This window comes from Panicum hallii, chromosome 9 (genome assembly GCF_002211085.1).
Source record: "Panicum hallii strain FIL2 chromosome 9, PHallii_v3.1, whole genome shotgun sequence".
Taxonomy (NCBI): Eukaryota; Viridiplantae; Streptophyta; class Magnoliopsida; order Poales; family Poaceae; genus Panicum; species Panicum hallii.
Window position 1 is genome coordinate 65606631 of NC_038050.1, and position 25226 is coordinate 65631856.

General features: G+C 52.2%; 2 protein-coding genes across 2 annotated transcripts; one reads left to right on the forward strand and one right to left on the reverse strand.

The window, feature by feature from the left end:
* Positions 1–6346: 6346 nt before the first annotated feature.
* LOC112877081 (phosphate metabolism protein 8) lies at positions 6347–8341 on the reverse strand. The gene is made up of 7 exons (XM_025941285.1): positions 8179–8341; positions 7816–7902; positions 7618–7683; positions 7419–7516; positions 7187–7312; positions 6831–7100; positions 6347–6707 (listed from the first exon to the last, which is right to left on the reverse strand). The coding sequence occupies exons 2-7, from the start codon at positions 7874–7876 to the stop codon at positions 6486–6488; spliced, it is 843 nt and encodes a 280-aa protein (XP_025797070.1). The 5' UTR covers positions 7877–7902; positions 8179–8341; the 3' UTR covers positions 6347–6485.
* Positions 8342–19101: 10760 nt separating this feature from the next.
* LOC112872630 (laccase-10-like) lies at positions 19102–21699 on the forward strand. Its single transcript, XM_025935694.1, has 6 exons — positions 19102–19284; positions 19401–19552; positions 19664–19911; positions 19985–20113; positions 20213–21169; positions 21262–21699. Exons 1-6 carry the CDS (start codon positions 19186–19188, stop codon positions 21390–21392), a joined length of 1716 nt encoding a protein of 571 aa, XP_025791479.1. The 5' UTR covers positions 19102–19185; the 3' UTR covers positions 21393–21699.
* The last annotated feature ends 3527 nt before the right edge of the window (positions 21700–25226 follow it).

The following is a 25226-nucleotide window of genomic DNA, read 5'->3' on the forward strand; positions in this document are numbered from 1 at the left end:
TCATGTCCGAGATATGATGCTGACTTCATGTCTCAGGTGAAACTCGAGGGAAACCTAGCAGACCCCGTTTGCAACATGCACGGACGTCCAGTGGTCTATGAAAGCCTCCTTCCAAGTTGACTAACGTCTTTTTCTAGGGCTCAACTTGCACAGAGCTGTTTAGAAGTGTCCATGATTTTCCCACGCTCTCGTTTGCTCATCACCATGTCATTCCTGGAGCGAAGATGAGGGCTGGGCGACCGTGATCACAGCTGCGAAATCAATTCGAGGCGGCACGGCACGGCTCATGTGAGCCGGGCAAAGGAAGATAAAGGCGACGGGGACATGGAACCAACAAGGGTGGCGGCTCAGGCTCAGCCTGTGAACTGAAAGAGGCCTCGCCGTGATGATGGCGCTGATGTCTTTCCTGTCTGTGGGCATGATTTGAGGTGTTGTTTTCCCCATCTGTGATTCCCTGGTGTAAAGGGAAAGCGGCAGCGGCAGGCATGAGAGGCCCATGTTTTTCCCCTCATTATCGCCTATTCATCGGTTCATTGACCGCTTAATCTTAATCTATCAGCATTTGATGTGAACCAAGCATTGTAGCTTGCATATCACCTGCCAATCTGCCATCTTCAGAGGGTAGCTGAAGAGACACATGACCTTGAGGATGGCCAAGTTTCGTTTCCCTCTCTTGATCTCTTCTTCTCTGTCCTGACTTCGGAAAGGCTTAAGAATGCAGCTCTCGTCAGGAGTCAAACAATTTTAAATTTGATCAAAGCTATACGAAATAGTATTAACATTTATACTACAAAATAAGTATTATTAGATTAAGCATTTAATATATTTTCATACTAAATTAATTTGGAAATATAGATGTTAATAATTTTTTATATAAATTTGGCCATATATGAAATTGTTTGATTTTTCGGAAGCGAGAATTGTATTTTTTTTTTGACCGAGGGAGCACACTTCTGCCCTGGATATCAGATTGCTGCCACCGCTGTGCCTGACTGTCTGGACACTGATAGCAGCTCCAGCGTGTGTGTCTACATGTCAGACAAAGATTCTCCAAGCCTACATGCTGGAGCAAGGGGTGCTGGGAAGCGCCACCTTAGCTTGGGAGCTTCGTTTTGCCCCTGGTGCTTCAATTAAAGTAAGTATTTTTTATGAGTGGACGCTATTGGTGGGGGAAGTGGATAGCCCGCCCGCCCCCGCCCCCCCGGGCGGCCCCGCGTACTACAAACCAACCCGCAGCGGGCCTGGACTGCGAAAAATTTAGAAGGCTGGTGTATGTTTTTCTCTAGGCCCACGTCAAGCAGGCATGGAAGAAGGGCTTCTTCTATAAGCCCGAAAAACGTTGAGGCCCACTTTCTCTCCGCTGCAACGGGGAACAAAACAACTTAGTTAGTTTGGCAATATTTTTGGCGTGTAACTTAGGAGGAGCGGCAAGCATTTTGAAACTCGTACAGTGGATTCCCATCAATGACATCTTGATTCTATGGCCACTAACTTTTCCAGACTAGATTATCTGCCCTCCCAAGCTCCAACCTAGGATGGATTATCTTCAGCACGTTGTTTGGCTGATACATTCAGAAACTGGTTTGGCTCAGACTGGCAAAGGGATCGTTAGTTTGGCAGCTTATTCTGTTAATCGGACCTGACGCCAACGTGCCAACAACAGCTCTACGGATCCACGCGCAAACTCATGCCGGCTAGGTTTGCAAGCTTCAACCTTCACCCATCATGTGGCAGTGATCATTATCTTTTTTACTCCTAAAAAAGAATCATTGATTCCTGGTGCTTTCAGCCTGGGCAATGCTTATCCTACCAAGCAGCAAGTTCCGGGGGGCAGGGCTCGATGCTGATTGCACGGCCGATGGACGCAAGAGAAGCTGCCGATCCGAACAGAACGGAGCCGGCCAGTGACAAGCTGCAGATCCATGATCCATCCACCTCACCCGTCCGAGCTGACGGCCGCCAATTATGCGGGACGGGACGGGAGGGGAAGGGATCGCCGGCCGGCCTTGTCCCCGTGGCCATGGGGCAGCACTGTGGCCACGAACGCCGGTTCATCTCCCACGTACCACCGCCCTCTCGCGTCTCGTCCCCGTCAGAGGTAATCCCCGGATAATTCCACGCCACTAGTGCGGGCCCCGCGCGGATAAGCGCTGAGCTGGACGTGGTTCCGACGGCCTCTAGCTTGATCCGCTCCGGCAGCGCCTGGCCAGCCCGGCCCGCCGGAGCTTTGTCCCCTAGCTGCCTGCCTTCTAGTTCTATAATTCGTACGTTGCCATCGTGTCCTCAAATCATTTTATTAGTTCCCTGTCAAGCAAAAAGCAAGGGTCAAGGGAGACACTCATGTGTTGCTCATGGTCCAGAGTTTCTAGCTCAGTTTTTTTTTTCAGTGTAGGATGATGTCTGATCTATCATCTTCCATGCAGCCCCTTATTCCAGGTTGTCCTTCATAGGCTTCAGGCCTATATCCTCCGCCTGAGTACAAGAACAGTCTTTTATCACTAGGCTGCGTGTGCAGTCCTAAAACTAAGAGAGTGAGAGTTCTTTCATAACAGCACTAAAAATCCGTCGTATGATCGATCGGGATCGTGCGGACGGCGGGCGACGAAAGGTGAAACTCAACTAATCGGCGTAAGCTAAAATGGACGGCCACGCTCTCCGTCTCCAAATACATTTATGCGTGGGATGATGTTGGTGACAAGGAGACCCGTTCTTAACGCCCCCACGATATGCTAAACATCTTCTAGGTTGGCACCACCCTCCGCACACTAATTCTAGTTTAACCCTTTTTTATTTACATAAAAAAGGGTCCTAGCGTAGCAGCCTGCCCCGGGTAGGCCACCCTTTTCAGCGCACCTACGCTTTATGCCCACCGAGCCGAGACAGCCCCGGAGGGGAACAAAGGCAAGGCACCAAAAAACTTGGTGGCGAGGACGACGGCGACGACTGGTTGTAAGGGGAAGGGAGGAGGCGGCACTGACCGCCGCGACGGCGACGCCGATGGCGACAGCGACGCGGCCGTCGGTCCCCATCGCTGGTTTAGGGGGCATAGCGCCGGCGTGCGCGCGGGGTGGGGTGGAGGGGCACTCTCCGCGGCCGCGCGCTCCGGGCCGGCCCTCGAGCTCCTGTTCACCCGCTCGCTGGAGCCCCTGGCCACCGTTGCGCGAGCGCGCACCGCGACAAAGGCGACGCGACGGCGTGCGCGCATGCACTTGGGCTAGCTCCCGCGCTGACCGGCACAGCAGCGCCCACCGCGAACGCGAGGCGAGCGACTAGTTTACGCACTCACTTCACTTGGGTGCCTCCTGTTTGTTCCGTTCGTTGCTGTGCAATGTGCCAATGTGAACAGGGGGATTCCTGCTGCCGGATCAATCCCGCCGTCCCTCTCCGCCGTCGCCACCGACAACGCCGGCCCTCCACGAATGACCTGATCTCCTTTGGCTCTCTCGATCGGCAGGCGCATCGGGGTCAGAGGTGCCGTGAGCCAACCGTGGCTAATTCCAGCTAACTCCATCTCCACCCATCGCCCGTGTTAAAATATAGTCCAAGAAAGTTGCGATGAGCTCATTCGTGTGAACTGGACAACTGGTCATAGCGGCAGCACTTAAATAATCCTCACGGTGTTTTAGACAGCAGCATACGTTGATCCGTTGACATGCGGCCAAGTCAAGTTTCCATATTAGCAAGCAGCCATTTTTTTTTATTTCTCCTGACGAAGCTGCTGGGTCATTCGATACAAAGTTGCTGTCTGACCGGGTGTGCTGAGGTGCACGCTTATGTAAAGCTCGCGGTTGCCTGGAAAAGATAGGCATTGTTTCGTGGACCGTGGACTGGTGGTAACAAAAGTAACACAACAAAATAGAATTCAGCGCCCCAATCTTTCCCTTGAGATTGCACGGAACGGGAAGGGATCGGACCATGAGCTGGCCGCACTACCGTGTTCCAGCTCGGAATGGACGGAAGAAGCGATGCAATGCGACGAGCTGGAGTCCATGGCGTGGCCAAACGCATCAGTCGTACGGCATTAGCGCGTCCCGATTCGGCTAATTGCATGTGCGGTTTACATGGACGGACGGTCGCCAGCGGCTCGCAGACTTGTGCTAGTACTTGCAGGTTGCAGCTAGCTGTCAGCACGTACGTATCTGCAAGGATGCCGCGTGGTCTTCAGTACCTGTTCTTCGTTGCTTTCCCAACCCATGGCTAGTCGATCGACTCCATGACCATGAATGAGAGTGGGATTTGCCAGCCGATTAATTAAGATCCGTATCGCCTCCTTTGTTCGGATCCGCGGTCCTGATCGATCCAACGGGCAACAGCCACCGGAACTGAAGCTCCCAATGCAACAGCTTAGACGGACAGCGTATCGTGCCAACGAACCGGGATCTCCATGTGATCCACGCGGATGCTTTATTAGTCCCAGCTCCGGCTTCTGTAATCACGACGCACAGATCGATGCAAACAGCAACTTAGTACATTAGTTAGTATGTACACTATATATATAAAATAATTATATATATAAACATCCCGAGGCCTCGACAGCTTCACAGCCGTGTGCGTGTGTACACGCTGACAAATCGGGAGACGCATGCTCTGGGCGTTCCGAAGTCAGGCGGCCCAACTTCTTGAGTTAAAACCCACCGACTGTTTACTACTACTGCCGCCGCCGCCACTCCGGCGACCGCCGGAGGCGACGATCAGCACCGATGGTTCCCTGTCATTTCAAGCCCCGACGTCACCGGCTGGCGGATCGCACCACACGTTGTTTTCACGCGCTGTCAGGTCGCCGTTAATTATTGGGCGAAGAACATGTAAACTAGCGCGGGGTGGCTTGCCCGAGGATCGCCGGAAAGGGAGCCTGATGCCAGTGACATTTCGGCGATCTTGTCGTCCCCGCTCTCCCAACTTGCTCACTGAATATTGCCCCTTTTGAGCCCCGGGTCCTGATCTCTCAACAAGTAGGGGCTGGACGTCTCGTCAGTCGTGTCACCCGCCGATTAAGTACTGATGAGAGCGCGGCTGTCTTGATTGCATGTGAATTTTTTTTGAAAGGCGTTGTTGTCTGATTCTCGCAGCAGAAAGTGGGATCTTTCCTTGGTGGTTGCTCTTCCTTGCACTCCAGAACTCATCAGTGCTAAGTACATGATTCCAGTTTTAAAAAAGAAGTGCATGATTCGATCCTTTCTGACTCTTGTGTTTTCAACCCTGAAAACACTAGCAAGTTAACCCCTTTGAAACCTGCTGTCTCCCTGCAGAATATACTAATCCCCTGGGATCTGAAACGACCGGGGTGGAGCCATTTCAAGTCAAGCTGTTGTTGTTGCTTCACAGGATGTGTCGACGGAATGGTAGGGCCACACGGCAAGCCAAGCTGCTTAGAAGGACGCGAACGACATTGACTTGAACCGCCGTTAAATTGCTAGCTGAAATCGGGTAAATTCAGAGAGCGATCCGCGCCTTTTAACCACACTCTCCAGCTTCCTCCTCGTGTCACATCCTGTTTTTGGACCCTTGCTCTCAAGTCCGAGAGCGGTGACATCGATGCTTTCACATGCTCCACGCACGGCCCTTTCTTTCTTTCTTTTTTATTTTCGCTTTACGTGCTGTTACCTCCCGGGCAGGTTAGAGTGGACAGGCGAGTGTGCGGCATGTTTTCAAAGTTCAGACTGCAGGTTCAACAAGCCTGCAAGCCAAAGGCACACAAATCTGGCGCGAGGGTGTCATAAGGCACCAAAAGCTGGTGTTTATCGCCCTGGAATGATCATCTTGCAGTAACTTTTAGATCATGTTCTCCTTTTCTTTTTTTCCTTTTGCGGTTCCAAGGACAAGGATGAAAAACCATGTTCTCCTACTATATAAAAGAAGAAAAAAAGGAAAGCTGTTCTAGTCTCTCTAAATTAGATTTTTTTAAAGAGAAAAAGGCACGGAGCTTTTGGCGTATCATCACAATTCACAACCGGTGCTATCTGTTGCGCTACTCGATCCACACGGGAGATCCCCGATCTCCAGGCTTTTGGTGGTTTGGCTGCTTCATTGGCCAACAGCTGCCAAGAGGTTGACGTCTCATGCTCTCATGGAACAGGAGAGATGGAAGCGAAATCTGGCACCAGTTCAGACAAGCAGCTAGCAGATGTGCTGCTCTTGCGGCCTTGCCAAACAAATTCTTTTGCTTCAGCTGATCGGGCACGAGAAACGTACAAGTAAACTCCGTTTTTTCTTATTATTTCTTCTACTAGTAATTTACAAGCAAAAGGTCTGGCCGATACATATATACGTATATATACTAGGACCATCCAAACACGAGCTCATCATCTGTTCCCCCCATTACACGATGCACCCCTGCTGTTGTCGGAAATTCCCGGCCCGGCCATCGCTGGGATTCAGTTCCCACCGCGAGAGACCACCAGTCCCGGCCCGGGCGTGTGATGCGTGATCGCTGCTGCGGCCCTGGACGTCGAGAAACTTCGGCTGACGGTGCGCCGGGGGGGATTTTACGCCGTGACGGAGGTCTCGATCGCCACGCGGTCGGCGTAGAGCACGTCCTCCGCCTTCTCGGCCTCCTCCCACAGCTCCGGCAGCGCCTCCCTGATGTTGTGGATGCTCTCCAGCGCGTGGTCCGCGCCCTTCACCCGCTGCGACTTGCCCACCAGCACCGTGTGGAGGCCGATCTGCTTCCCGGCCTGGATGTTGCGCACGCTGTCGTCGAAGAAGATCTGCGGGGATTCAGGTGAGAGAAGCCTTCGTTAGTGGCACGGCCAAGCAGAACAGAAGAGCTCCGAATGCAAGTTCAGGAATGGAGGGAAGTAACGTCAGGCTGTCAGAGCCCGGACACTCACCGCCTTGTGGGGGTTGACGTTGGCGATCCTGAGCGCCTCCTCCATGGCGTCGACGTTGGGCTTGCACAGGACGGGGGTCTTGGGGAGCTCGTCGGCGGTGCCAGACCGGGCGAAGTGGCCGGCGATGTCGAAGATCTCGGGCTCCTGGTCGCTCTGCGGCGGGCACGGCGGGTTCAGGGTCTCGAAGCAGATGATCCCCTCGAAGCAGTCCTCCAGGCCCAGCCTCTTGAGGGCGCGCACGGCGTGGACCTTATCGCCGTTGGTGAATATCTGAGGCAAGCAGCACAGATATCGTTCAGCAACTCCGTCTTGTCCGGAGAACGAGAAAATCTGTGACATCTGAAGAAATCGCTTACGAGTTTGCGGATGCGCAGGTTCTTGAGAATGTGCTTGAGAACAGGGTCGGGCTTGATGTTGTCGTAGGGCAGCCTTCCATGGACGAAGGCGTGGTACTCATCGTAATCGAAGCTGTAGCCGATCGCCTGGAAAATCCAAAGGAATGGGCAAAAAAGACAGAACTTTTAAGTACACTGATTTATCATAAAAACTGAACAATTCAAGGGGTCAGGGAAGCTGCAATACACATACCCTGAGGCCGGCCATCGTGGTGCCGTAGTTCTTGTACAGCAGGTTGCCAAGGTTCTCGATCTTGCTCTCATCAATACCCAGCTTCTCAACCATGTAGTCTGGAGTGAATGGCAAACATGAAACGGTACAAGCATTCAGTTCACTGAAAATTCAGAGAATAAAAACAAGCAGCAGTCAGTAACAGCAGGAGAAGGCTTACCTTCAATGTTCTTCTTGACATGGCCTGCGATCCCAGAGCTCAACGGGTACAGAGTGTCGTCGAGGTCTGCAGGCAAGAACAAGTCAAAACCTTTTGCATTCCGTGAAGAGGCAGGGGAAGAAGGCAACAGCGGAAAGGAACAAAAACAAGACAGCAACGGACGGCGACATTTTTGCAGGAAGGCGAGCGGCGGCTTACCGAAGAGCAGGCAGTCGAACTTGGGCTCCTGGACCTTGTGGCAGCGGTCTTCGAACTCCATGTCTCGGAAGTGTGGCGGAGAACGAGCTGCAGAGAGAGAGAGGAGTAGGAGGAGGAATCAAGATTAGCAGGGTGTTCGATCGATTACTTCTCCCAAGAATTTCAGCAACCGCGTTCCGAATCCCAGTTCGATTATGCCATTATTTCCACCCCTCAAAATTTTATCATTTTCTCTCTCTAGAACCCTAAAAATCACATCAACATCATCGTTCAGAATCTACTAAAAGCCTGAGTTCCGCCGTCCATTCCCCATCAGAACTCCGAACCGACCCACATTTGCAGCGGCCAAGAACGCGAGCGTACCTAGCTATCAGCTCAGGGCTCGCGGGCTGCAATGCAACAGCTAGCGCGGCGGCGGAGCCGGAGGAGCAGAGCAGAGGCCACTCGAGGCGGGTCTCGAGGCTTCAAGAGAGCTCTCCGAACCAGAGGCGAGAAGGAGTGAGAGGCGGAGGGGGGAGGAGAAGAGGCGGGGGCGGGCGGGTTTATATAGCCCCGGCGCCCCGGCCATGGCTGCCCGCTCGGCATAAGCAGCCGCGGTTAGCAGCTGACCAGTCCAACGGCGCGCCCTTGTTAACTCGCTAACCCAAGTTGTTAACAGCCCTCCGGAGGCGGCAGTGCCGCCCAGCTGTCGCCGCATGATTGGCCCTGACAGACGACGGGGCAGTGATTTTTTGCGGCCTCTTCCCGAACTACCCCTCAAGCCTTCTGGAAAGTTTCGGGCCGCGGAGGGCAGGACGGGGATTGCCCGTTCAGCGGAAGAGACACGGAATTATTGTGGCGAAACGTACTTAGATTATTGTAGTGCGGCGAAGAAGAGACCAGAGGGAGCGCGTCGCACGAACGCTGACGATACCGATATACCAGTACGTTTTCGATGCTTTATAGAATGGTGAGGAAGCTGTTCAGAGGAATTCATGGAGGAGACCTGGCCGGGCACTGCTCGGTGACGTGTGGCCTGGGGCAAACTTTTTGGTCACGAACTTGCTCCGAATTATATGGGCACGGCAAGGGCAAGGCAACAATTATGTGATGCTGGGCCGATTAAATACGGATGATAATTGAGCAAGCAACGGGGCAATCTTTAGAGAGAAAGATAGGGATGGAGATGATAATTAATTGGCCGTGCGTGCAAAAAATTGTTGGGGGTGAAATGGTAAATTGGTAACTTGGGGGAAATTAGGAGTACGGGCTGGAATATCCAGCCGGATAATCCCGGCCGGGATCAGGAGAAAATCTGAAGGAATGGTTGGATCAGAGGGCAAAAGGGGCTCTTGTGGCTGTGTAGGCGCAAGGAACTTGGGCCTCTTCCCTGCCTGGATCCCGAGCGCCGCATTTGTCCTCTTCAACTTCTCCTTGGCTACAGACGGCGGCCTCCTTTTCTTTGACACGACTTGTCGTTGAACCAACACTTGTCGAATTTTCCTGCGCGGGAGATCACACTTGTCCAGAAATTGCCGTGAGGAAATTTTCATGGGGGAATTTCAAATTCGAGACCATGCCAGGCCAGCATGTTTCTTGATCATCAGGGATTGGACCTGGCAAGCGCCCGGGCGCAGCTTGATCCGCGAGGTCAATGGGAAGCTGGGGGACAGGTCGCCACTGCGCGCAAATCATTTGGGTGGCCAATTATTGGAGCAAATCATTTGAGAATGCCCTTAATGGGCCACGTGGCTTAGGAAAATCACCCGCTTCGCCTGGCGCACGGGCCGACGCGTCAGTACCCCCCATCATACGCCCATCGCGCTCCTCAGAAAGAATATATATCGTCTCGGCGAAACCAAAAAAAAAAAGGAACAGGTATTAGCTCCCGATCGGAACGGTGTCCCGTCGTAATCCTTGCGACGGGACAAAAAAAAAACGAGGAGGAGAAAAACACACTGCCGAGTGAAATGGAGTGCCCGCCCGAGCCAACGGGGAGAGCGCGCGGCACGGCCGCCGCGCGGGCGAGGCAGGCAGCGTACGCGCGCGTACGGCGGCTCGTTCAGGTTCAGGTGATCGGTCGCTGCGCTGCTGCGCGCGAGCGCGCCGGGGGGGTTGACATCCAAGCGGCCGCGACACAGTGCGGGGGCTACGGCGGCACGCGTACGCTTGCCGCGTTGGGTGGCTGCGGCGCGCGCGTCGTGGCCCGCGCGCGCCCGCAGCACCCGTTCGCTCGCTCGCTCGCCGCTGGTCCCCCGCTCCACTGCCCGCGCCCGGTGGCGCCCTGCGCGCTGCGGCCGGGGCGGGGGAACGTGCGGTGCGCGCTCGTCGAGTCCGGCATGCGAGCCGGTGGCCTCGCGGCGCGTACGTCCACCTTGCTCGGCGACGGCGCCGCGATGGAATGCGACGGAACGAACGATGGCGCGTTCGTATCGATCGTATAGTCCCGCCCCCGCTGCTGCTGAGGTTTTCTGGAAATATCTGGCGCCCCCGAGACTCGGACGGCGAGGTCGATCCGGCTAGATATCGGACATGCAGTGCAGTTGAGGCGAAAATGTGACTCCTGCCTCCGCGTTGACAGATGCTTCTAAACCCGCGCGCCATAGGTGCTGGTCAAGCACCTGCCAGCACATTTACAACGCTGTTCGTGTTCACTGCCGTTTTAGTATTCACCACCCGTGTTTTCTTACGTGAACCCCAGAAGAAGAAACCATCTAATCCCCGCGTGAATTGAACTGAAAGAGCTTCGAAATTTCTCTGGGACGGAGGAGGAGAGACCAAGTCGTGCTTGGGGTTTAGGTGGTACGTACAACTCCGCTGCTAGACAACGAAGTCTACGCCTGATGGGCCACTTTTGATATCTAACACTTGTAAAAAAAATATCTGCTAATTTCGCCCGAACCTTAGGCTGAGCCTGTCTCGCTAGGCATCATGACGTCCCAAGCTCCCAATCATCGCTAAACCTAGGCACTTTAGGGAACCCCAACAAAAATGTTGGGCGGCATGTCGTGCATGCATGGAAGCTAGTACCGGCAAGCTCCGAGCAGTGGCAGGGCGGAGATGGGAACGGAGCCACCGGATGCAGCAACCGGCCGCAACAAAAGCACAAATATCTTTGGCCGCTAGTACGAAACCAGTACCACGGACACGGCTGCGTATGATTCAAGCGCAGCCCCCGGGGGGCCGCCGGGCCGGCGCCAATAATTCCAGCTGCCGCGCTGCCAGTGAGCTGCGGCGCACAACGGGCGGGCGGCAGCGCCAGGCAGGCAGCTTTGCCGTATCGCACTAGCCAGCATGCCGGAATGCAGGCCCAGGGTCCAAACCGGTGTACCACCGATTGGCTCCGTTTCGTCCCCTTCGGCAACCACTGACCAACAGCGAGCGGACGCTGGTGGTGTTTGCTCTCCAATCCCCTCTCTCCAAAGCGCCTCGTCCCCGTGCACGCCCCCCCGGACGCCGGCAAGAAGGGGTTCCTTCTCCTTCTGAAAACTGAAAAAAGAATTCAGAGCTGGCGTCGTCAGGGAGGAATGCAGAAGAAGCGTCGTAGTCGGGCGCAAATTCCTTATAATCTCGAGGAGCTGGAGGAGAAGCCGCCGCTTGCACTCTAGTTCGGATGGTTCCCGGGCGGGCGGAATTATTGGAATCTCGGAAGGAGGTGGACCAAGATAAGAACGGCTGCTGGCGCATGATTATTACTGACCGGTGCAGGGGAGCGAACGGAACCATCCGGGGCGGGGGGCTCAATAATTCGGAGCCAGCACATCAGGCTATGGCGTGCGGCCAGTGAGCGCCACCACCGGTGGCTAATCACCGGCGGCCATTTGTGCGTCTCATCACCTGTTTTTTAGTAGCCGAGACCGAGAGGGAGGGAGGGAGGCGCTGCCCGCATCGCGTATTCGCGTGAGCGTCCAGATCGACCAAACTAATAATCGGCAGCCTGGGGCGTGTGTGTGTTGGACTGTCAGCTCACCAGCCGCCGCCGTCAGGTCCACCCGGCGGCACCGCTGTCCAGTTTTGCTGCTTGGCAGGAAGCACTCGAGTTATGACTGACTGCTACGAGCCTTTTTCGTTCTCGGACGAAATGTTGGACCGTCGTAGAATGGGGCTACCTCTCCTAGCTGACATCGTAGGCACAAGTGTCTCCCCAAGATCACGGCTGCCGGGCAACAGTGACCTGACCGCAGCAAAGAGCTGCAAAGGCGAGTACGGACGCTCGCGCGTCGCGCCATCGGCTAGCTAGGACGACAGCACAGCGCTCGTTGTCCGGAGGGAATGGAAATGGGTTACTCATGGCGCACATGCCCGAGAAGCACGTGCGCCAATGGCGATGTCCTTGGAAGAAATGATTTTCAATCGACCCCTCGCTCTTGAGCATGCCGCCGTGCCCCGTGCCCCGTGCCCCGTGCCGGCCGCGTCTGCGTTTCACATGGATGGATGCCGCCACGCGCCAACCAACCACTCCCAAGTCCCAAACCACAGCAAGCAAGGGCCAAGAGGCAGGCCAGCAGCCTCCCATCCCTCCAGGTCGCAGCATGGGCTCCAGGTCATCACAGCAATGCATATTCTGCTGCAGGTATGAACACACGAAATCCCTGCGGATTTCAGCAGCAAACCACACGGTCAGGGTCAGCCAGGACGGTAACCACCAGCAGACCGAAATAGTAAGTAAACGTGGAACGCTCGCGAAGGTACAAAAGCCGTGACACACTGGTTAAAGCTAACACGAGTAGACCGGCTACATGCACGGTACACACATACGGGTGCCGTCTCGCTATCTGCCGTGCGCAGCATGATTTGACGACGACCCCGGTGGCGGGGCGCACGCAACGCGACGTCACCGTCGCCGCCGGAAGAGGTCGCACGCGGCATACCCCTCCCTGTCTTGTTTATGCCGGCGGCGAGCGGCGAGCGGCGACGGCAGCAGCCAGCAGAGCACCCGGCTTTGTTTATCCGGGCAGTCAATTTTAAAGGATCGTGAGGCCTGTTCGGGACGGTTCAACCACCGCTGCAGCCCTTATAGTTTGGACGCCGATGATGATGAGATGAGCATCAACTGGCCAGTGGCGATCACCTTTGTTCACACTGCAGGTCTGCAGCCGGTACAGTACAATGGTTTATTTTGTACTAGCACTTCACGTCTATAGCTCCTAATTGTCACCTCCATGGCTGGCGTGTGGTGCCAGCCATCTCAGTTCAGTTCCACACACAGTTGCGGGATGTCCTCTAGCTGAGAAGATTTTCCGACCCAAGTTTCTGCGTGTGCGTACGCCTGCGTAGAGCGTAGTGCGCGCTGAAGAGCTGTTGACATTCAACAGATGCTATGCGATCGCGCGAGGACCCGACAAACGCGCCGGATGATAAGCGACCCGATCCGTGTAGACTCCGTGACATCAGGACTCGGTCACGGGCTAACGGCTCACCTCGTCGTCCTCATGGCGCGCGAGGCCGTCGCAAGAGGACAACCCTCGTTGCTGTTTATGGGTCCATGCACACAGTTGCGTGCCGAAAGGGCACTGGGCGCCTTGCCAAAAGCTCTCGCCAAGCCTCCCCTGACGTTTACGCCGGCCTCGTCGGAGCTGGCGCGCAGTGATGCCACCTTCCCCAGCGCAGGCGCAGCAGCGACGGATCCGCCTGCAGGAAGAAGCCATCCACGTGGTGAGCTCGGGGCCTGAAAGCTGCGGGAATCGCACCGGAACTCGCCGTCGCTCGCGATGATTGGTGACTGACGAGACGTGCTCCCGAGTGTCAGGGCCAACCTGGCCTGAGATGGATCGATGCGTCGCGACGCCGTGCGGCCCTTGCTCCGGATGGGCGCTGGCTCTGCCTGGTGCTCGTCGGAGCCTGACTTTTCCGCTGCTATAACCGGCGTCGCGCTAGCCCAGGACCACGGGCTCGCGGAATGCGCGCCAGTGGTGCGCGCATGGCATGATGACTGATAACAATGTAACACTGTCAACCATCCGTCATGAAAGATACGGCACGAGACGAGTAGCGCCTGTCTGAACTCTGAAGATTTTTCAGGTCTGAATTCTGAAGACCGAACGGATTTCCTTCTCTCCCTTTTGCGTTCTTCCGCAACCTGCTCCTTTCTCTGCTGGTGTCAACTGTCGCTCGCACGAAGCTGCAGATGTTCAGCAGGCAGACATCTTCAGAACAATCTCTACGCTGCAGCAGAATCAGTTCTGCATTTTTTTTCTCTGAGGAGGCACGCAACGAGACTATCGCCCAACGTACGAGCCTAGCATAGCCTACCAAGCCTCACCACACGGGACTGCTCCATTGGCTGCCTGCTTCGTACCAGTACCAGTCGATGATACTTCCGTGTCAACTTCTGAAAACGCAGGCCATCCCAAGGTCGCTGAGCGTCACCACTCACCCAAGTCGCGAATAGCTTCAGGTCATGACGACGCAATTAATGTGCGAGTTACACGTGAGGCTTTTCTAGTGGGAGATATGGAGGGGTCGATCGGTCTTCGATACCAGCAACGTGCGCGACAAATTAGTAATCACGCGCTCCCTCGTGCTGGGCGGGGGAATAAGAAATTGCGAAACCTTCCATGCCCGTGACGTCGGAGCGAGGAACTGACAGAGGAAGCTTGCTGCGGCTGCGGATCTTCGTGACGACGGAACGCAGCTGCTACAGGCCTGGTAGCAGCAAGAGAACAAATAGCCTGTGCAACTGAATCTGACGGACCGAGTACTGAGTACTGACAGATCGAAATGATTTGCTCTAACATTTTTTTAGAAAAAAAAAAGAATGCAAAGATGCACGGAGCGGAGAAACTCAGTTGAAGTGACTGAAATCAAGCGAGCAACGTCCAATCAGAGTTTAGCAAAATCCTATCACGACCGCTTAAAGAATTGTAATTAGGTCTCGTCCCTTCCGATTAGACGTAAACAATTCGTTATTCGGTCGCGTCGGCGGTGATCCCTCGTAGTCGTAGGGTCGTCTCCAGACCTAAAGATTTGGACTTGGCGCGCGCCCGCCAACGACGCGTTGAACCGCTGCGCGGCCATGTCTAATGTAGGAGGACCTTCAGCGTTTGTCAAAAGGAAGAATAATGTAGGACCTCGGCTGTCGGCTCCATTCGCCAGCATGTGTATCGCAATGCGGCAACGGGGAGGATCATCGCGGGATCCGTGCACACGACGATCGTAAGGCGCTCCGGGTGCTGCTCCTGGGGACATCCTTTCTGAATAAGCATCGTCTTTTTTGCAGCCCTAAAAACAAAGGCCTTGGGGGCTACGCGAGTCGCGAGAGCGCGTTCAACACATGGTCGCGCGGGATCTGCGAGGCACGCAACGCAAGAGGTGAGTGAACTGCTGAGCTTTTCCCGAGCTCTGTTCGAACGGAATTCTTTGCGTGAGCGGATAGCCAGGAGCATTATCAAGGACTATCGCATACAAAAGGCTGGCCGGAGGCCGGGTTTATACATACGGGCTCGGCCAGACTGCGTACCTACTACTACCCCGTGCAGGCGTGGCCTTTTTTTTTTTGTCCTTTGATTCTTGAGAGAACGGGCCTGGCCCTTTTTCTTTGAGAAGACGGGCCTGGCCCTTTTAGTTGGCCTGCCGACGACGCGCTGTCCTACTGGGCCTCGGTTTGCACTCGAGTCGGGCTGTGCGCGGACACGGGCCGAGTGTCTCACAGGGCTTTCTAATGTAAACACAGTTTTGGGTCCCCGCAAGAAAAAAAAAACAGTTTTGGGTTGAACCGAGACTGGTTTGACAAATGGGCTACATATATATTTCGGTAGCCTCCTCAGGCTTTATAGGAATAAAAATGTACACGTGGCCAGAAACTTTTTTCACCAGAAATCAAACGCCATCCGCAGAAGTAAACCTTTTTCTCCTTTTTTCCAAGTGTAATCAGCACTATAGGTTTCACCGTGTGTTCTGCACTAATCGGATCCGACGTCGCCGCGTATTTTAGTGCTTCCAGATATCTCCGGTGAACGCGAATCCCACGAAGCGTATCCCTTCTTTCCTTCCCGTGGTTTTGACGTCGCACCTCAAAAGCCACTGCATCCATGTACTTGGTACACACATTTTCGAGCGCGTGCGTCCGGTCTGGCCCTGAGCTTTCTTTTTGTAGGAACATCTGTGGTCCTTACAAAAAAAAAAGAACCCCAGTGTTTTCTGCGAGCACTGAGCCACTAACCGCGGTTGCTTCAACCGATGTAAAACGTGACGATAACAGCAAGTACTTTCTGCTGAAACTTGTTCATTTTTCCTTTTGGTTCTTTGAGCTAAACACTTCAGCAAGCTTCGACTTGATTTGGTAAACAAACACGCGGGACCTTGGAGGTAAAAGGACTAAAGGCACTTCAAAGCTATTTAAGTTGTTCTGAAAAAACATGAAAGGCGAAATTAAAGCAAGTTCTTTGAGAAAAACATCATGCATGGTTCAGAGCTCATTTGCTTTATTTAGGCTTGCTTCGAATGTGCAGCATCTGCTGAAATGGAAAAGAGAAAAGTGCTCCCGGGAGCTGCCTCTTGCAAGCTCCGGTGCAGCCATCCACGCTTGGTCCTCCACGACATGCTTGCTAGGTGGAAGCCGGTGCACGAGCTGAACCTCTATGAATCTTTCCTTCTGATGTTACTCCATCCTTGTTTGGTTCCGGAAACTTTGCATTTGGTATCATTTTCTCTAACACCTAAGGTTGAAGCTGTGTAACGCATGTGACGGCATTTTCGGATGATAAGATAATTCCGTCAGTACTTGCTTAGTCAGGTGTGCTGCTGCTATCTCGGATTCTGTTGGAACCCTCCTTTAGTCTTCATGATGATTTAATACTTCTTGATCAAAGAAACCGCCAACGTCTAGAAGGCTAATCATCGCCAGCTGGACTGTTTGGACGCATCGCGATGCTATCAATTTTAAGTAATACTAAGAGCTTATCTCATCACTGTGGCTTAGAGAAAATAAGGATGAGTTTGCTTCAGTCACAGTGAATAAAGATAAGCAGTAACTTCATGTACAGCATTGAGTCATCCTTGATAAATGCTGGCAAGTTAAACTCGTCATTGAATCCTAATCACAATGCGTAAGTAGCTTGAAATAGGTTTCCGTCCTAAACTTTTTCTTCCAAGATAAGATATTCCTATCCTGTTTGGCTGTTTGTACACAGACTCCCTTTAATTTTTTTGGTAACAAAATATGCAGTAGGGCCTCCCTCCTAATAATTCAATAAAAAGAATATTGACAGCCCAAATATGGAGTACTATTTAAGTTCAAACTGGAATTTTCATAGTATTTTGTCAGGTCTGCAGCCGGATGCAGTACCCCGGTTCCCAAAATGATGATGCGTACAGCATCAGGTCAACTGTTTAAGTTTCATTTTACGTGTGAAGTGTGCCTGAAACCCCTGGATAATCGAAACAAAGGTAACTTCGGACTTGTCAGCAGGCGTTCTCTCGTTACAGTTTCAGGTCTGCATTTGCCATGCTAGAGCCGTCAGGAGGAGGTCAAGCCGTCAAGGGCGCACACGTCCTGCGCAGTTCGAGAATCCGAGTAGGATGCCGCGTCACTGTCCCGGCAGCAACCTAAAAGCCAGATCAGATCATCCGATACATGTCCTCGTCCTGTCGCCTGTCACCAACCAGAAACCCTCTTTGCTGCGCGCGCGCGTGTTTCCGGTTGTACAATGAGAGGAGATTATTAGAGTTTTACTCAAAGTTGTTTCCTTTATGTCCAAGACAGAGTAAAGGGGACATGGCGAGGGAATCCCTGACAGGCACAACACAAGAGCTTGCAAAAAGACATGCTCTGCCGCCGAACCACACACTAACAACATGGCGCTTTGCTTGCTAATCCTGCAACGGAAACTAATGGAGGAACTACACTCGGATCAGTAACCACAGTGTATGCAGAGCCCTGGTACCTGTGCCTCTGCCTTCAGGTTGCAGTAAACTTCATGCACAGCGGTGACAGTATGTCGACGATCAGCTGCTCGTAGTGACGTTTTAACTGCAGCCTGCTTTTACAGCCCTGTACCTGCTTCGGATCGTCAGATGAAGCAATCGCCTTGTACGCATGTGTATGCACTTTGTGCTCTGGATTTCATGCCCCAGATCTTTATTTTTTATTTTTTTGAAAAGGATATACAATTTTTTGAAAAAGGTCATGCCCATTGCCCCAGATCTAGTCATGCTTCATCGCCGGACTCCGACGTGTTGCACGCTGTGCCGGTTGGGGCCGTGGCGATTGGTGAATTGCTGCCTGAACTGCAGGTCCTGTAGCGTGACTGCGTGAGTACTGGTGCAGCCTGACGTTTCAGCGAGGCTCTTGGTAGAAACAGCCATCGTTCATAGGTCAACGGCAGGGGCACTTCGCCGACCTAGGCCCAACCGGTGCGTCGATCGATAGGATATGTCCGGGTTGTTCAGACATGAAACTCGGCGGTCCTGTTGCACCAAGACGAGCTTTGGAGATTTGACGTTTCAGAGAGAGAGAGAGAGAGAGAGAGAGAGAGAGAGAGAGAGAGAGAGAGAGAGAGAGAGAGAGAGAGAGAGAGAGAGAGCCATGGATGCAATCACGGATGATCTTGATCTTGCTCAGTGCGCTGTTAGGTGACTGTTCAAACAAATGTCCAAGAACAGCAACGTGCCTGTGAGGGTTGCAGCGTTCTAATCTCTGCTTGGTCCATCGTCGATCATTCAGTTCACAGGAACCAAGCTGTTGAAATTAACAGCCGAGAGACCCAATCCTTAGCTAGATGTTAACCAGCCAGCGTTTCGATCTGACGCGACAGGGAAACCGCAACAAGATGACGCGAAGGTTTGTGGCCGATACTTGAGAAGAACACAAGATCATATCGGACCCGGTCAGATCACACACGCAGTGCTGGTTAAATTTCAGTCTGCAACACGCTCAAGATAGGTCGCGTCAAACACGACTCGTGAGGCGCACTCTGAACGAACCGCTCTCAAAGAGGACAAGATCCATGGAAACAAAATTCAGGGGGGATTTTGGGGAAAATAAAAACGGTGTGCCCAGCCAGAGCAGCGGCGCCTACGTCAAAAAGGGGCATTCCTTTGCCTGCACTCTAAAACCCAGGCCGACCCAACTCTTTGTACAGGACCAGCAAAAGCGGCTGCTGGCGCCAAGCAGCAGCTTCGCCTTTTTTTTTTTTCCCATCTCCTCCGATCATCATCCTCACCTAATTCTTCCCCCTTTTTTTCTTGTCCTAGGAAATAGGAAAAAAAATCGTGTCGTCACCTAACAAACTGCAACCACCATTTTTACTGATGCCCGCTCTATATAGCCCTTCTCCTCCCCCACATTGTATCAACCCTGGCCGGCCGTGCTAGCCGCAGCCGCAGCTATCCATCGCCTCCGGCGGACATCCCCGGCATCTGCGACCGGAAACTTGAAGGCGGCCGGGGATAATGGAGGCGCCGCCGTGTCTTGCGCTGCTCCTGTTCTTCGGCACGTTGCTGGCGCTGCCGCAGTCGTCGCACGCCGCGACCAGATACTACACCTTCAATGTCAGTGCATTTCAAGCATGCATGGGCATCTGTGAAGTTATGGACGTGGATGAACAGGTGAACGATGTTACGTGTCGTGTTAATTCATGTGTGTGCGTGTGTTCGTGTTTGTGCAGGTGACGATGCAGAACGTGACGCGGCTGTGCACCACCCGCGCCATCCCGACGGTGAACGGCAAGTTCCCCGGCCCCAAGATCGTCACCAGGGAGGGCGACCGGGTCGTCGTCAAGGTGGTTAACAATGTCAAGGACAACGTGACCATCCACTGGTAAGAGAATCATCGACGCGTACCCTCTCTCTTGGTTGGTGTTACCGGCTAGTAAGCGTCACCTTTCTTCTTGTGGAACTCTGTGGACGTGGTGCGCGCGCGCGCGAGCAGGCACGGCGTTCGGCAGCTGCGGACGGGGTGGTCGGACGGGCCGGCGTACGTGACGCAGTGCCCGATCCGGACGGGGCAGAGCTACGTGTACAACTTCACCATCACGGGGCAGCGGGGCACCCTCTTCTGGCACGCGCACGTCTCCTGGATGCGCGCCACGCTCTACGGCCCCATCGTCATCCTCCCCAAGCGCGGCGTGCCCTACCCCTTCCCGGTCAAGCCCTACAAGGAAGTCCCCATCATCTTCGGTGGGTCTCCTCCCCGTTCTTGGTGTGCGTGTCAGTGTTCAAACCAACGTAAGAATGGACCCGTGTGGTGCAGGGGAGTGGTTTAACGCGGATCCCGAGGCAATTATCGCACAGGCCCTGAAGACGGGAGCAGGCCCAAACATTTCAGATGCCTTCACCATCAACGGCCTTCCGGGCCCGTTGTACAACTGCTCAAGCAAAGGTAAATTTAGGCCCACTTTTAGCCCATAATAGAGACAGCCCGTGCTCAACTGACGGCCCATGTATCTGGTGCTTCCCCACCTCACCACCACTCCACCAGACACGTTCAAGCTGAAGGTGCAGCCCGGCAAGTGGTACCTGCTCCGGCTCATCAACGCCGCGCTCAACGACGAGCTCTTCTTCTCCATCGCCAACCACACGCTCACCGTCGTCGACGTCGACGCCGCCTACGTCAAGCCGTTCCACACGGACGTCGTCCTCATCACGCCGGGCCAGACCACCAACGTGCTCCTCCGCGCCGAGCCCGACGCCGGCTGCCCCACGGCCACGCACCTCATGCTGGCGCGCCCCTACGGCACGGGCCAGCCGGGCACCTTCGACAACACCACCGTCGCCGCCGTGCTCGAGTACGCGCCGCCGGGCCACATCAAGAGCCTCCCGCTCTTCCGGCCCTCGCTTCCCGCGCTCAACGACACGGCGTTCGCGGCGAACTACAGCGCCAAGCTCCGGAGCCTGGCCACCCCGGACTACCCGGCCAACGTGCCCCGCGGCGTGGACCGCTCCTTCTTCTTCGCCGTGGGGCTCGGCACGAACCCGTGCCCGGCGAACCAGACGTGCCAGGGCCCCAACGGGAGCATGTTCACGGCGTCCATGAACAACGTGTCCTTCGACATGCCCACCACCGCGCTCCTGCAGGCGCACTACGGCAACATCGCCGGCGTGTACACCACCGACTTCCCCGCCACGCCGCTGGAGCCGTTCAACTACACGGGCACGCCGCCCAACAACACCAACGTCTCCAACGGGACCAAGGTGGTGGTGCTGCAGTACAACACGAGCGTGGAGGTGGTGCTGCAGGACACGAGCATCCTCGGCGCCGAGAGCCACCCGCTGCACCTGCACGGCTTCGACTTCTTCGTGGTCGGGCAAGGCTTCGGCAACTACGACTCGTCCAAGGACCCGGCCAAGTTCAACCTCATCGACCCGGTGCAGAGGAACACCGTTGGCGTGCCGGCCGGTGGCTGGGTAGCCATCAGGTTCTTCGCTGATAATCCGGGTGAGTAGCGCATGAACTATTGTACTTTGTTGCCATGGTAGGTGCTCGATGACAAATTACTTAACTCGTGTCATGGAAAAATGGCATCGCAGGTGTCTGGTTCATGCATTGCCATCTGGAGGTGCACACGAGCTGGGGGTTGAAGATGGCATGGGTGGTCAACGACGGCCCGTTGCCTGAGCAGAAGTTGATGCCTCCACCAGCTGATCTTCCCAAGTGTTGAAGATCGATCGAGCATAGACATTGACTAAGATTGTGATTCATTTCTTTCGTACTATTTGCATACAATTATCAGTGGAGATATATTGCCGTCGTATCGTACATAGCGTACACAAAGGTCAAGGAGGCTTATAATTTCTCTAAACATTCTTTTCTTCTCCATTCTTATAAGGTTAAAAAGTATTGTGCTTTGTGATAGAAAGTCATTGTTTTACTTTTATATCCTTTTCATCTGGAGTAGTTTAAAAGTTTTTGTTGTAATTCATAAATGAAATTAGTTTGGGACTTATGACAGGTGGCCCTGACGAATATCTATCTATTTATTATTTTAATGCAGTAGTGTTAAAAAAAAGCCACCATATTTCACCAAGGCGGACTAGAACTTTCCGTGTTAACTAAAAAGTAAAAAAATACACAGCTAGAATTTATGATGATCGAATGCTCTACATTAAAACAAAACGAACATATCGATTCCACTAATAAATAACTAATTTTAGAATTTAAGAAATAAAAAAATTAGTACTTAATCGAAAAATTTATATTGAATATGATTAATAAATAGCTAAATTTATCTAATAGGAAGATAAGTATGCCGTGTGACAGCAATCCTCGATGCATACGCAGCAGCATGCAGTGGGGCTTGCTTTCCGCACCAGTTGCTTTTGCTTCTTGGCACGCTCGTTGCGGCACCGGGCGGCTTCTTGTCGTCACGTCCGGATCGCTTGTTGCTGCTGGTGCATATCGAGTCGGGTTGCTGATCAAGAAAGAATCTGCAGTAGCGACAGAAGCCCCCCATCCCAAACATATACTTGTTGTTCATATCCGTTCCGTTCCGTTCGCAACCGCCGTTGGGGTGGCTCAGATCCCTTGCGCGTCAAGTTTTCTTCCTGCCACTGACCAGCCAGCCCACACCGGCAGGAGATGGCCCCACAGTTGCTGTGGAGTCCACCAGCTAGCGAGGTCTCACGGCACGTGTCTAATATATCTTCTTTCCTTTTCTTTTGTCTTTTTTTTTTATCGGTAGACCGAGTAAACTCAGGCTAGCGCGTTCGCGGCATGAGCTTGGCGGCCGAAGCAAGCAGTCCCTCCTGATGAGTTCTTCCACCTTTTTTCTTCTCTCGTTTTATTGGTGCATGCATGAGGCAGAGGCTAGGTGTGGATTTTGTCTCTCCTAGTAGGTTCATCGACATCCTTATTATTATTAGCCGATCCTATTTTTTGAATGTGACAGAATGTGTTTTCTTAGTTTGTTGGATATGGTACTGCTTCTTTTTCTCTTTTCTTTTTCATTTTTTTCTTTTGCCACTATTTGGTGGTGATCTCTCTGTGCATGTGCAGGATAGTAGTCCATGATCCGCACGAGTCCGTTTACTCTCTCTTGTTTCTTTCTTGCAGAGCTCTTTCAACAACTTTCTCAAGAAAAAGCCTTTAGAAGCCATGTGGATGTTGGCATATCTAACGCCGCCCGAGCACTTCTTCAATAAGGCCTGAGATGTTGAGGGCGGCTTGTATGGCATCATAACTGCAGCTAAAGCTGGCGATGCCAAGATGGTTGTTTCCGTCTTGGCGCTGATCCGTGCCGCCGCCTACCGCATCATCGATCTCATCGAGACTTCTTTCTTGATTGTCGAGGCTGCATCGCCAGCCTTCGTGATCTGTGCTCACCCTGCCTCATCCATCCGGCAGCTCCGACACCATGATGCGTTCGGTCAACATCGCAATGGCACTTGCAACGGCCACTACCGTGTACCTCACTACCTATCGCTCCATGGAGTGATTGAGATGTGCATACAATACCACTCCTATCTACCACTAGTCTATCGTTCTTAAGAATCTTTCTTATGTCGTACGCAATGTTATGAGTGTTTGTTTAGTACAAGTAGTGTTGCATGTGATCTGGGGATCTATATTAGCTATAATTGAACATTGGAAATATATGCTATGTTACCCAACAGTAAGCACACCCACAGTTCCCTCTAAAAGATGAAGATGCAAGGAGCGAGCTGGTTCCGTTAAATCTACAGTTAGACTCCCTGCTATGTTCGCCTGTGTACGCTAGAACCAACATAGTTACTTAGTGTATGGGTCCTTTTTCATGGTAGATCCATCTTCTCACTTCCAGGTGCCAGAGCCTATCAACATATAAAGCTGGCTTCCAGGTGATAGAACCAACCAAACTACGATGACGCCAAGACCCTTTGTGAGCCCGAATAACAGAGCCAATCTTTGATGGATCACAACTTATATACTAAAGAAAAAAGTGCATTTTTCTTCCCTCAACAATTCACTTTGTCCACTTAACCCTCTAAATAAAATTTAGGCTCGAGTTACTATCCCAAACTATTTCAATTGGTCCAATCTACCACCTAATGAGATTTTTATTTTTTATTTCTCCACTTACAACTGGAATTTGAACTTTAAATTTTGCAATGTAACTTATAATATGATGCCCTATGCTAGAAAAATACATTATAATTTTTCTCATGAATATTTTTCATGCGAATTTGTATTTTTGTGATAAATTTCATGTTAAATGTTTCCAAATTATGAAAATATCCATAAAAAATGTTTAATGTATTTTTTAACATATGACATCATGTTCTCCATCCACTCATAAAATTTGAACTTAAAATTCAATTCGCACGCGGAGAAATAAAAAAGAGAAATATCACTAGAGGGTAGATTGGACTAATTGAAATTGTTGGGGGAGTAAATTGAGTCTAAATTTTGCTTAGAGGGTTAAGCGGACAAAGTGAATTGTTGAAGGGAGTAAAATGGACTTTTCCATATACTAAATATATAGAGAATATATGACTTAACCGGGATACTAACCCTTACAAGAACAAAACTTTATTACAATGTAACAATACTACACAAGCACAACACTCTCTTGTTAGTAGCTAGCGTAGGACTCATCCTTCTCTCTTACTCTTTCCTACCTATCACTACCACCTCTCATCTACTATGCTTATGGTTGGATGCCATGGCACGGAAGGGGGTCTCTATTATAGGTTAAGGAGGACCGTGATATTAAGAGAAGTATCCCCTTTCAAAAAATTTCTAGATATAATATTATCTAAATTTATTTATTACTGATTATAGAGTGCTCCTTGCAAAATATCTTCTTCTTGCATAATGGAGAATACTGTAGAAGATTGCTTTGTATCCTTTTCCAACCCTCCCCTCAAGGCAAACTTCTCTTTAGAGTTGTCTTGCAGACCATGCCGAGTGCCTTTCAAAATTTCTCAAACTTTACCTTGTGAAGACCCCTTGATGAGGATATCAGCAATTTGCTCTTGTCTTGGTAGGCACCCACTCAATCTCTCCCTCAAGTACTTTGTCTTCTATGTAGTGATAATGAATTTCTATGTGCTTGGTCTTTGCGTGGAAGACTGGATTGTTCGCCAAACAAAGAGAAAATTATCACAGAAAATCCTTCCTTACTCGGTATTCTACCGGCTAGTGGAGATCCTCCATTAATTGCTTGAGCCAGGTGCTTTCTTGTGCTACCATTGCTGCTGATCAATACTCTGCTTCAGTACTAAATAATGCCACAATTGGTTGTCTCGTGCTGCACCATGATATGGCTCCTAATCCTAGACTGAATAAGTATCCAGTGATTAATTGTTGTATGCCACTATCCTGAGCATAGTCAGCATCACAATATCCTTGGTAGTCTTTTATCTTCTTATATATAATACCAAACTTGATGATGCTCTTGACGTACCTAAGGATACACCTGACCGCAACAAGATGAGGCTTCTTTGGATTTCTCATGTATCGGCTAACTACTCCAACTGGATAAGAAATATCTAGTCAAGTTAGCATAAGATTAAGA

Bases quoted from the DNA above. Each gene is read 5' to 3' on its own strand.
- LOC112877081 (XM_025941285.1), bottom strand. From the start codon at position 7,876: ATGGAGTTCGAAGACCGCTGCCACAAGGTCCAGGAGCCCAAGTTCGAC. The intron at 7,684-7,815 runs GTAAGCCGCCGC...TCTTGCCTGCAG, and splicing joins GTTCGACTGCCTGCTCTTCG to ACCTCGACGACACTCTGTAC. The intron at 6,708-6,830 runs GTGAGTGTCCGG...GAATCCCCGCAG, and splicing joins ACGTCAACCCCCACAAGGCG to ATCTTCTTCGACGACAGCGT.
- LOC112872630 (XM_025935694.1), top strand. From the start codon at position 19,186: ATGGAGGCGCCGCCGTGTCTTGCGCTGCTCCTGTTCTTCGGCACGTTG. The intron at 19,553-19,663 runs GTAAGAGAATCA...GCGCGCGAGCAG, and splicing joins GACAACGTGACCATCCACTG to GCACGGCGTTCGGCAGCTGC. The intron at 21,170-21,261 runs GTGAGTAGCGCA...ATGGCATCGCAG, and splicing joins GTTCTTCGCTGATAATCCGG to GTGTCTGGTTCATGCATTGC.